Raw genomic sequence first — 11,832 nt, 5'->3', positions numbered from 1 at the left:
GTTTAGAAGTACATCCCCCAGCTGAAAGTCTAACTGCCTGTATCTTATGGAACATACCTGTGTGTATTTGTAACTTGCGTCTTCTGTGTGGGAGAGGACTAGGGGGCATAAAACCATGTGGGGGAATTTTCTTTCTTCCCAAGGGAGCTGATGACCAAGGCTGAATTCCCAGGGTAGCAGAGTTCCAGCTGAGGACTGGCCAGTGGTAACCCGGTCCCCCAGCTTCCTCGACCACCATATAAGCTGGTGTTGTCGAGGTGTGTGTGTGTGTGTTTCCTGAAAACACTCCTATTCAAAGCAAAGCCAGGTCAGCCTTAAATGCAAGCTGACAAAAAGAACTATAAAACCAGGGGTGGATTACATTTCAGAGTGATTCCTTAAATTACAACTATCACTAACAGGCATTAGTCAGCTATTTCTAGTTTAACTAAAAAGTAAAAGGTATATTCAACTTGTCTTTATTCTATTTTTCCTCTTATGCTGAACATTTAAGCTCCTTCATTGCTGCTATAACATTTTGAAGTGGTGATAAATCTATCTGTTTTAGCTTGAAACTTGTTTCCTTCAATATACGCAGTCAGCAAATAGTTATTGTGCGTCTCCTTACCAGTGAGTGTATGTGTCTATGTAAGACAGAGGGAAGGTGATGTAGACAGAGAAAAAGAGAGAGAGGGCGAGAGAGAGCCAACAGCATCCTTTCAGGATCTTGTACATGGAAATGAAATCTGTGAATGAAGCTGTAGTTCAATTTGATTAGGAAAATACACTCTAAAATAGAGAGGATGTGATGCCAGGCAAACTGAGCTGCTGGCTGGAGAACACTGAACAAAGATGAAATTGTTTCTGGATCTTAACCCACTCTTATGCAGAATGTCTCCTGACTGCTTTATCTCTCTTTCCCTTGTAAGAGTCAGCGACAGGCTGAGTGGAAAGCTGTCCTGCCTCTCAGAGAATGTTAACTCATCAGCCTCCAGGTGTAGCTCTGGCCTACTGGCTGCCTTTCCCTCTGAAGGCACACTCGAGAGAATCTTGAGCTGGCTTTGGAGCTGAGACCCCTTTGCACTCCCACTTTGGACGTCTTCACTGGGTGACAAACTAGTCAACCCGCTAGGCTCTAGCTGTTTCTGAACAGGTTCTCTGAAGTTACTGGAGACCCAAGCGGTTTGCTAGATTTTGCATAAGCAATAAAATAGTGCATAAACCCCGTTGCCCAGAGTCACTTAATACACCTGCTTCTGCTGATGCTCTTTGAAGAAGCCTCCGTGGAGGGCATTGCAAACTGCTCTGCACATTCATATTCAACCCGTGTGCAGCATGCACGGACCACGGCAGGCTGAGAGCCGCGTGCCTGGCGCCACCCGCCTCCGGCACTGTCTCCTGTCATTCCACTGCGCTCACGAAGAAGTCCAAGAAATAGAAAAACATAAAAAGCTATTGTCCATGTCCAGTGAGAAATGAAATGCACTGGACCAAGTATCACAACTTCCTTAAAATAATACAACACTTTATCACATTTGCATCTGATCCTGCTCATGGTTTGCAAAGTCGTAAACCCCTTGAAATCAACAGCTTGAGTCATCGCTGCCCTGTTCTATTTAAACACATCCTTTTAAAAAAGCAATTTATTACAAACTCTCTATGGCTTCACCTTATCTAAAACACTTAATTCAGTCCATCTCCTGCTTTGCTTTGTAGTGTTGGAAGCAATCAGAAGATTGGAAGCAATTTACTAATAAGAGAACATGCCCTATAGCTCTGGCCTGTGAAAACAGTTTCTGAATCACAGTGTAGCCACAAGTCAAATTCTAGAAAGAATTAATGGCACATCTCATAGTTCTTTTATTTGGCGGCTGATTCATTCCAGATGTGATTGAAAATCCTACGTTACAGGTATGGCCTCTTTTGGTGTTCCCAAGGTAGGAAACACATTGTCTTCTACCAGCAACTTTGCTCCAGCTCCCTGAAATATAGTCACTTCTACCACCACGAAAACTACAAAGCAAGGAAGAATCCAGCTTAGTCTTCTAGAAAAACTTAACAGAGAAGAAAAGGTATGCCCCACAGTTAAATGAGTAAGGAGTTCTGCCCACACAAAGGCTGCAATCAAATGATTTGGTTTCGGGGACGAAAGCTAGACTCGTGCATAGACATGATATTCATTGTGGATGACCAAATCATGCCAGCATCTGATCTCCTTCACCAAAACCTTTCTCCAGAACCTCTTTCAACCTGCTTTACCCTCAAGCCTTCTCAAGGGAAGAGAGAGAAACGGACCTATCAAGATGCTTAAGTTCCCTGGGAAAGAAAACTCCTTTCTGTACCACAGTGTACTCCTCTGTAAAGTGAAAAGTGTGGACCAGAGAGATTAGGGTATCTTCTAGTCATCTTAGAGGTGTGGGACTCTTGAGGGCTGTGGCCTGAGGGTGAGGCCAGATGTGGAGCTGGGCATTTGGGACCACCAACAGGGGCATCAGGAATAGCCTATCCATGTGCCTGAGGATCCTTGCGGTCAAAAGAAACTAATTCAAGATCTCCTCAGGGGAAAACAGATGAATTATGTAATAGATGGGCAAGAATGGACAGTCCAGTGCATGGCACCAAGCAGATGTTTGATGAACACCAACTCCTTTGCCGAAAGCTCACTGGAATGGCTTGCTCTTGGCACATGTTGTTACTTTAATTCAGCAAATTGGCTCATTGGCCAGTGGAGTTCTAAGATTCACAGCCATGCTGTATCCCATTCCATCTCATTCTATCCCATTCCATAAGGTAGGTTAGGTATCTGCCCCAGCAAGAGGAAGGACACATCTACCCATGGAATTAAAACAAAACAAAACAAAATAAAAGTGGGAAGTGGTACGGATGAGCCATAAAACATGATCCTAAGCAAAAGCAGCCAGCCACAAAAGGCCACACAGTATGAGATTTCACTTACAGGAAATGTCCAGCATAGGCAAATCCGTACAAGCAGAAAGTAGATTAGTGGTTCCCAGGGGCTGGGAAAAGGGGAAAATGAGGGGTGACTACTAATAAAATAAAGTTTCTTTTGGAGTGATGAAATGTTCTTGAACTAGTGGTGATAGTTACACGTCTCTATGAATATACGAAAAACCACATAATGGGATACTTTAAAGGGTGAATTATATTTCAATAAAATTATTGTTAAAAATACAAAAAAGAGGGAAAACATAGAAAATGGCACCATAGTGGAAAAAAAAAACCTGGAGAAGTGAAAGGTGCTTGAATTCCTGTCCCACTGGCTGTGTGATCTTGAGCAAATTGCTCAACCTTTCTGTGTCTTAGATTCATCAACTATCAAGTGGGGATATTATCTCTCTGTGAACCTTCTAAATTAACTATGAGGATACTACTCTTAGGAACTAAAGGCTGAATTCAAGGACTCCCTCATTCTGAGAAACATAGAAACAGTGTACAAAGTAACCTGTACTACAATATCTGGGCCACCCTTCAGAGGCAGGTATGGATAGTGAATGGGCAGCTCCTGGTGAGCATCCAAGACAGGTTTCCATGTCTAGCACTGGTTCCTTGAAGATGGTTATACTGACCTCTTGTATTGCAAAACAGACAAATAGATTAATGCATGTTGCAAAGGATGGGTGAAGAGATCGATTAGGTTACTGATTCAGGCCATGAACTTTCTCTGGATTTCTCATTCTCTTGCTGTATCTCGCAAGAAAACAGGCAGCCTGTTTCCACATTTTACAAGGAGGGAGGCTAAGCGCCTGGGATATTAAGTAACCTCTTTCAAGTTACCAAATGTGAAGAACCTAGAACACAGGGGTTCTCTCCCCTAAGGGAGCAAAACACACTTTCCATTGGACAAGTGAAAAATAGGGGTTGAGATGTTGAGTCCTTTTGCACAGTGTGCTAACAAACCTTTGCTTAGTTTGGACAGTAGAACCTAAGTTGGGAAAAAAAAGAAAAGAAGAAAGAAAAGAAAGAAAGAAAAGAAAAGAAAAGAAAAAGAAAAAGAAAAGAAAAGAAAGAGGAGAGAAAGAAAGAGAAAAAGAGAAAGAAAGAAAGAAGGAAAGAAGGAAGGAAGGAAGGAAAGAAAGAAGGAAAAAGAAAGAAAGAGAAAGAAAGAAAGAAAAAGAAAAGAAAGAAAGAAAAAGAAAGAAAGAGAAAGAAAGGAGGGAGGGAGGGAGGGAGGGAGGGAGAGAGGGAGTGAGGGAGGGTACACTCTCTCTCAAAGGCTGTAGATTCAGAATTTTTGTTTCAGGAGTAAGGGAGGCAGATTACCTTTTCAAAGTTCAAAGAAAATGGTATGTTTTGTTTTCATGCTTCGTTTCATTTTCACTTGGGAAAAATGCCCCAGCTTTGAAGCCTCTCTGTTTAAACTCATTAGGAAAACCATCAATGACAGAAGCTTTCATGCAATCGTAGTGGGAGGAATTAGTGTTATGGGAGAGCTGGATCAATCTTCAAATGTTTCATCTATGGAGATGGGAGGTCAGCACCGGCTGCTTGTTCAGCTGGAAAGTTAACATAAACAAATACTTCATTCACTGGGAGGGTCCAAGGGAAAGGCATTTGATATTTCCCCTCTGAATACTTCCTCAGAAGGCACATGAAAGAGATGGTTGCTTCTTGAGAACTAAGTGGTCAACTGCTTGGCAAAATGTCTTACCTTGAAGAGCAAGGTGTTTGTTCTTTTACTGTCTGGAAAGGAAAGGAGGTAGGGTTGTGAACATTCACGGAATAGAATCCCTTCCTGTGTAATTCCTAACTTCATTGAAGTTAACATGGAAACCTTTTTAGTGGAGCTGGTTTTAATATATGAAGATAAATTTTTTGATAGCCCAATCTATTTTAAAGTTTTTTTTGTTTAGTTTTGTTTTTGAGACAGAATCTCACTCTGTTGCCCAGGCTGGAGGGCAGTGGAGAGTAAGCTCAGCTCAGTGCAACCTCCGCCTCCTGGGTTCAAGCAATTCTCATGTCTCAGCCTCCTGAGTAGCTGGGATTACAGGCATGTGCCACCACACCCAGCACATTTTTTGTATTTTAGTAGAGATGGGGTTTCACCATGTTGGCCAGGATGGTCTTGAACTCCCGACCTCAGGTGATCCACCCACCTCAGCTTCCCAAAGTGCTGGGATTACAGGTATGAGCCGCCGTGCGAACAGCCTCATTTTAAAGTTTTTTAAGCTGTTGAAGTCTCCTTTGTCAAAGATAGAATGTGGAACTTTGGTTTTGTTTTTCACTTTATTCATAAAGCTATTCCATAGCCCATCTGATCGATTCAAAATGGGGTTAACAGTGAGAAATTAAGGACTGCAGATGGGATGTCTAAAAGAGAGCTAACAGGAGAGGCCTAGTAGGAGGAGGAGAGATGGACAAATGAGGGATGCTGGAAGATTAACAGAGACCCCTGCTACTTCTAACAACGTCGTTCTGCAAAAATAAAATAAAATAAAAATCTTAGAAAATGTTCTTCATGCCTACAACATAGCATGGATCAAGCAATTTGTGATCTCAGTATCTGTAAAGAATGACTCTATATTTATTTTTCTTACAAGCATTGCATATGTGGGTATATGCAAATATATAGACAGGCAAAAATAGAAAGGTATATCTGCACACACAAATATATGAGTGTATGTGCGCGCGCACATGTGTGTGCACACAGGCATTTGAGCTCGAGTGCATGCACTCATCTGAAATAAAAGAATACAGGAATAAGGGACTATGACATCGAATTGATTAGCAGCACTGGGCGTCATTCCTGCCAAGCCCATCCCAAGGCCAAACTAGAGCCTGTTATTTTAGATCTTGGGGAAATTAAGCAGGCACAGACTTAAGAAAACATAGGCTGTGGTTAACTTTCCACTTCTTTCTACTAAGAGTGGATGACCAAGCATTTTTGCGACATTAGTCCTCTCTTGCTACCCCTTAGTTAGCTCATGAGAAAATAAGGTGTAAAACTAAACTATCCAAGGTATGAAGTCATCCCTGCCCAACTTAATGAGCAACTAACTAATCCAAAAGGAAAATAGCCATTACTTACACAGCCATAATGTAGATGCAACATGGCATATAAATCAGTAACTCTTGTATTGCAAAACAGACAAATAGATTAATGCGTGTTGCAAAGGATGGGTGAAGAGATCGATTAGGTTACTGATTCAGACCATGAACTTTCTCTCAATATACTGCATTTAACTTTTAAATAAGGTTTAGGAGAACCTGTAACATTTTGCTCACTGACAGAGCTATATTTTACTAAGGGCAGAAATTGGCTAGTCTATAAAAATTAAATTATGCCCCTTTCACTGTATCTAGTCAAGAGGAAAAACTCTAATTACAAGATTGCACTGTCAAACAAATGCAAATTCACATTCTTTATTCCCTGGTTTCAAAATTCATACTGGAGGGGGCTTCTATTCTGAAATGAAAATCAGTATTTGAAATATTTTGCAGGGTACAATGACAAGCAAGAGCAAAAGAAGTGTCATTATCAAGGGTGCTAGTAAATAGACACCAACTCATTAAGTGCAGAGCTGGTAAGAACAAGTCATTCGTTATGCAAATATTTAAATATCAATTAGTAAGGACAATGAAAGAAGTTGAAGTGAACCTTCCCTTCCCCACAGCCAGTAACTTATTATTCCAGAAATGACCAAACGGAACAAGAGTGGTGGATAATAATCTCAGCACCTAATAGGAATGCCACTCTGGGGAATAGGTAAAGGTTAATTTCAAGTGTACTTCGCAGTCGAAAATTAAATCTACCTGCCTCAAAATTCATAAGAGCTGAGTTTGCAGACTTAGTCCAGAAACTGAAGGCCTACACATATTGCACGGCTGGTATTTTTTGGAAAGAGAACACCTTTCATTACTGCTTAATGTCAGACTGGCTTAGTTCATTAAATTTTCTTAGTTGATTTAAAGCCCTGGTTTTTCTATACCTATGAAAAAATGCCAGTCCACATAGCGCTCAAACTTAAAAATCTCACTGGTTGGTTCTCAGATTCTTGACATCCACTTCATGGCCTGTCTACCTGGACTGTGAGGTGAACTTGGTGGATATGAAAAATGGTCTAAACTCTTTGAACTTTGCCTGGACTATCTTTTCGGGCAGACCTGGCAGGATATTTTACGACATGCTGGCTGTGTGGTATTACAGCAAAGGTGCTGGTCAGGGAAGCAGGCTTCAAGCGCCTCTTAGTAACAGCTGGCTAGTGAACTTGGACCACGCATCTAATTTTTCTAGACCTTGCTGTCTTCCTCTATAACACAAAAAGGTTTGTCCCCAGATCAGTTCTCAACTCGGGTCACCCCAGAATCACTGGGAAGTTTAGAAAAGACCCATGGCCAGATATACCACAGATTTATGAAACGGGCTTCTTTAAGCAGAGACCCAGTCATGTGGAGTTGAACAAAACTCCCAGCAAGATTCCAACATGCATCTTTAACTAGGAGTCGCTGGGCTCTTTCAGCTCCAGTATGCTGAGATTCTCAGGATAACATATGTGATTGATCAAACTTAAAAGAAATTCTGACTTCAATTCTTAATAGCATCATTTCACAGGCATTACTTTCTCTGGAGTGGAGATGTTGACCATGTAATAGAATTACATGCTGACTGGCTGTGGCATGAGGAAACAAGATCTTCAAAGATGACCACCAGATTTCACAAGATTCTGCATGTACAATCAAAAGAGAAAAGTCAGATGTCTCGGGTGCTCAACAAAAGTTAGCTCTTGTTACTATGATGATTATACTACAACTGTGTTCACTTAGAGTTTTAGATTTGCTCTCTATCCTTGTTGGCAAAAAATTAAATTGGTCCCTAATAAGTACATGGACATCAAAATGGAAGTGCCTTGGAGGTATGAGCCCCCCGGACATTGCTCTTTTGATGCAGAAACAGATCCGTTTGGCTTGTTTCTATGGAGTTTAGGCTTAGAACGCCTTGCTACCATGTGCACACACCCCGACCTAGCATCCTTCCCTTCATAACCTTTTCCTCTGAGTTCGTCAACTGCTTCTGTTTATCAAACTTCACAATTGAAACTGCCTTATTGATTCTGTCTTGACCTTTTGGGCTGTGCCCTGTGGCCTGAGGGACCTGGTTTGGAGACACGATGCCCACCTTGTCCGAGCTTACAGTAAACGAGCAACCTTAGGCCAGGCACGTGAAGACTAAGTTTCTGTGGATAAAATGGAAGTTAAAATGCCTCCTCTGCTTCTTTTACAGAGTGGTTTTGAGGACAGAATGAAGCAAGATGAAAAACAGCACTTTGAAAATGGAGTGTGTGGTATTCATCTTAGACACACTTTTACAGAAGAAGAAATGTCTCTCAGAAAAAGAACCTCTTCTGACTCACATTTAGCTTACATCCCTTTCTTGACCATATCCTAGGTGATAAAACATGACACCCAGGTAAGCGGTGGCCTTGTGGACTCTGAAGAAGTTCTTAACGCGTCCACAGTACATTCTCATTTTGTCTGGCTCTAAACTACCGTCTCAAGAAAGCTGCAAATATTTGAACGTAACAATCAAGTGTTAACAGTAATTCTGACTAAAATCACAGCAGTCCCTCTGGTAGAAAGGCAGTAAATTTTTTGCTCAGGTAAACCATAGGAAAGAAACACAAGTAGAAAAAAATCCATTTGTTCAAATTATCCCTATCAATCTTAACTGAAGAATTATCGCCAAGTTTGTTTTGTTTTGCATTATTAATAGCCCAAATCCCGTGTGCCAAAATGATGTTTACTCCATTTCTTGGGACAAGTTACCCTTGAGAGTCAGTATGTCTCAGGCTTCCCAGAAGAGTGATTTTGGTGCAACAAATAATGACCTATAAAATCAGCCCTTACAACTACACACACACCACAACACAGCACAGTGACAAGCCGGCATCTGCTTTCCAAATAACCATGAGAATAGCAATATGACATTTCCAGGCCCTTCTCTGAGAAGAAACAACTTTCCCAAGCTGTTGGCTTTAAAACTAGAGTGCTTGCATTGATTTGCCAGCGGGTAAAGGGAATCATATAACAGTTCTAATCACTTCGCCGGGTTCTGCAGGCAGTTCACAGAACTAAAGGGAAGTGGGGGCTTTGGCTCATTCAATATCAGCCATAAAGTTATGCTATTTCCCATCTTTTCAATATCCTTAAAATGGCAACGTCTGTGTTTATGGTTTTGACCTTGAAACTGAAGTAACAGCTCCACCTATTTTCCCAAAGTTCCAGTTATAATTTGGGGAACTTTGAGTTCTAATAAGACAGCTGGGGTAGGGGGTTGGGGGACGGTTGGAAAGTTCTACCTCAGCGAGAAGACCCTTGGTCAGCTAGAGGGAGTAAGGGCTATCCCACAAGACCCCTTCGTCCCTCACAGGATGCTCAGGCCCTCTTCTCAGCCAGCCGGCAGCTAAGCTGGTAGGGCTGAGAACCGCATTCCTTTGAAAGATCTTGGCAATTTGTGCCTGGAAGTTGATGCATTAGTTCTAAAATTAAATAAAGATCCTGTAGTGTTCTTCAAGGAAATATGGTGTGCCTCTATGACAAAACACATTTTTCAAGCTCTGACCTCTGGGAACTTCAACTAGCTCCATATTTCAGGCTGACAATGCTCACAGGCTACTGTCTAGTTGCCCAAGCCGGGGCTGGTTAGCCATATATTTTCTATCTCCATCAGCTTGTAGCATAGGGAGGTGAAGAGAGTAAATAAAAAGAGGAGAGCCACTAATTTAAATGCACTTCCCCTCCCAAGACCCTTGGGGAGAAGCCTTGGTAATTAATGAGATTAAAGTAACTTGGAACTCTTCATTTTCCCAGCACTGTAAAAGTAAATCTGCGATAACCAGTGTGTGGGCATTAAATCAAAGTCAGTCCTTTTTCCTGTTATTTAATGGCCCCCTCACTCCCACCCCAGAGCGCAGGCTTAAGAGCGACGGGGAGGGCTGCCAGGCTCTTACCGGCACTTTGCTCCATCACTTCTTTCTGACACATGTCTTGAACGTTCACCGTGCAATTCACGATGAACTCAGGGGAGGAGCAGTCGTTGTTCAGCTGGAATTCTTCACACTGGTAGCACTGGATTTGCAGCGCAAAGCCTGCGAGACAGACGCAGTCGGGTTCAGATCCGGCCCCCACAGAGCCCACCCCGGAAATCACGACCATCCCACACCCCAGAGCGCGGCGGCTCCCGGCCTCTGGGAGGCTTGGGGCTCTGCACTCCTGGGTCTCCAGGTAGGGCCAGATGTGGCTGAAACCGGCAGGGGGCGGCGCCGGTACCTAGGGTCCTTTAGGACAAAATGGAATAGTGCCCGCCACCTCTGGACCCCGGCTCTAGACACGAAGAGCCCATTTCCCAAGAAGTTGAAAGGAGGGTGGGGATGGTACCACCCGAAGAGCGAAGTAGCTCTGGAGACGTGCGTTAGCTCCAGCCAAAGCCAAAGGATTTGCCTAATTGCTAATTGGTTACAAATTACTTAATTACTATTTTGGCACCATTCGTGATTACATTCGCAGACGTCTTTTCAGTTTTTATTTATTTAATTTTTAAAGTCAGCGTTTCTGTGCCGGGGCTCTGAGGATCCCTGAGCGACCACCTGGGAACAAGGGTGGAGGTGCCAGACGCCAAGTGTTGTTGCGCCGCAAGTCCCCGAGCCCGGGTCTGCGGCCCTTCTCCAGGGCCGTCCCCGCGGCGACCCGGGTGGCCACAGAGGGTGGGAGAGGGCGTTTGTGAGCGCGCGCACCCTGGATCCCGACCCCGCGGCCCTTTCTTCCAGGCCCCGGCTTTCAGGGCAACCGTTCGGCTAGGGTGGCTGGTCGGGGTCCCAGCACTGCAGAGCTTAGTCGGGAGCCAGTAGGCGAACTGGAGAGAGGACGCGAGACCTTTGCGCCTCTGGTCGCTTCAGCCTGGCTGTTCTCGGTGTACGCGCTCCTGTCTAGACCCAACTGCCCGCGCTCCCGCTGCCCCACATCTATCGCACTCTGAGCGCAGCAACCCAGCTTCAGCGAGGCCGCAGGCTGCCTAGCGCGCGGCTCACCTGTCGGCGGCGCCTCTCCCACGGGGTGCCGGAGGCGCCAGACAACTTGGCGGGGTTCGGGAGATGTCGCCCCCTCTTCCTCGCCGAGACCCCAGCACGGCTCGGACCCTCCCTCCTCCCAAGCCCAGCTTCTGCCGACCGTGCAGCCCGAGAAGCTGTAGCCCGGAGTCCGGCGAACCCGCCGCTCCCGGCTCTCCTCCTGCAGCGCGGGACTTGGACACTTTCCCAGCCTCGCGCCCTGGGGCACCAGTCGCCGCCGCCCAACTCCCGCTGGGCAGCCCCAGGGCAGGGCTGGCCCCAGGTGGGCGCCTTGGGGGGCAAAAGGACTGGCTGGTAGATGGACTGTGCGCACCTGGCGCCGGCTGCTGGCCTCTGGGCATTCTCACCTGGAAGCAAGAACAATCCGCAAAAAGTTGCCGCGATGCCTAGGACCCACATTCTCCCGGAGTCCCGGGACCGGGAGCGGGTAGGCGCATCAGAGGAGGCGACCGCAGCGGAGGCTGCCCCGGCTGCAGCGGCTGTGGCTGCCGAGGCTGCTGAGGCCCGCGCTGCTGCCGCCGAGACGACGGTCGTAGCTTAGAGGAGCCGCAGGTGCCGCTCGCGGCGCATGCATCGCCCGCGCTCGGGCTCCTGGCTGCGCGTCTCCGCTCCTCCCGCTCGCGCTGCCGGGCCGAGCACCTGTCTCTTATACACATCTAGATGTGTATAAGAGACAGGGCCAGGCACGTGAAGACTAAGTTTCTGTGGATAAAATGGAAGTTAAAATGCCTCCTCTGCTTCTTTTACAGAGTGGTTTTGAGGACAGAATGAA

At 45.1% G+C, this 11,832-nt stretch overlaps 1 protein-coding gene across 6 annotated transcripts in view; it reads right to left on the bottom strand.

Annotated features, from left to right (window-relative positions):
• Nucleotides 1-11,832, bottom strand: part of LYPD1 (LY6/PLAUR domain containing 1) — a 32,247-nt gene that overhangs the window by 18,918 nt on the left and 1,497 nt on the right. For 2 of the 6 annotated variants that reach the window (XR_001004936.1, XM_011970302.1), the window contains exons 2-3: nt 11,408-11,699; nt 9,945-10,082 (exon numbers count right to left, since the gene is read on the bottom strand). Coding sequence is in view for 5 of the 6 variants with exons in the window: in XM_011970302.1 (XP_011825692.1) it covers nt 9,945-10,082; nt 11,408-11,459 (190 nt within the window). In the remaining variant the exon portion in view is untranslated. Of the gene's footprint in view, nt 1-9,944; nt 10,083-11,373; nt 11,700-11,832 lie in introns of those variants that run through there. The other 4 variants (XM_011970300.1, XM_011970301.1, XM_011970303.1 and 1 more) reach the window with 4 other exon arrangements.

This window comes from Mandrillus leucophaeus, unplaced genomic scaffold (genome assembly GCF_000951045.1).
Source record: "Mandrillus leucophaeus isolate KB7577 unplaced genomic scaffold, Mleu.le_1.0 Scaffold94, whole genome shotgun sequence".
NCBI lineage: Eukaryota > Metazoa > Chordata > Mammalia > Primates > Cercopithecidae > Mandrillus > Mandrillus leucophaeus.
The sequence above is the reverse complement of the archived record's forward strand: the minus strand, read 5'-3'. Positions and strand labels throughout refer to the sequence as shown.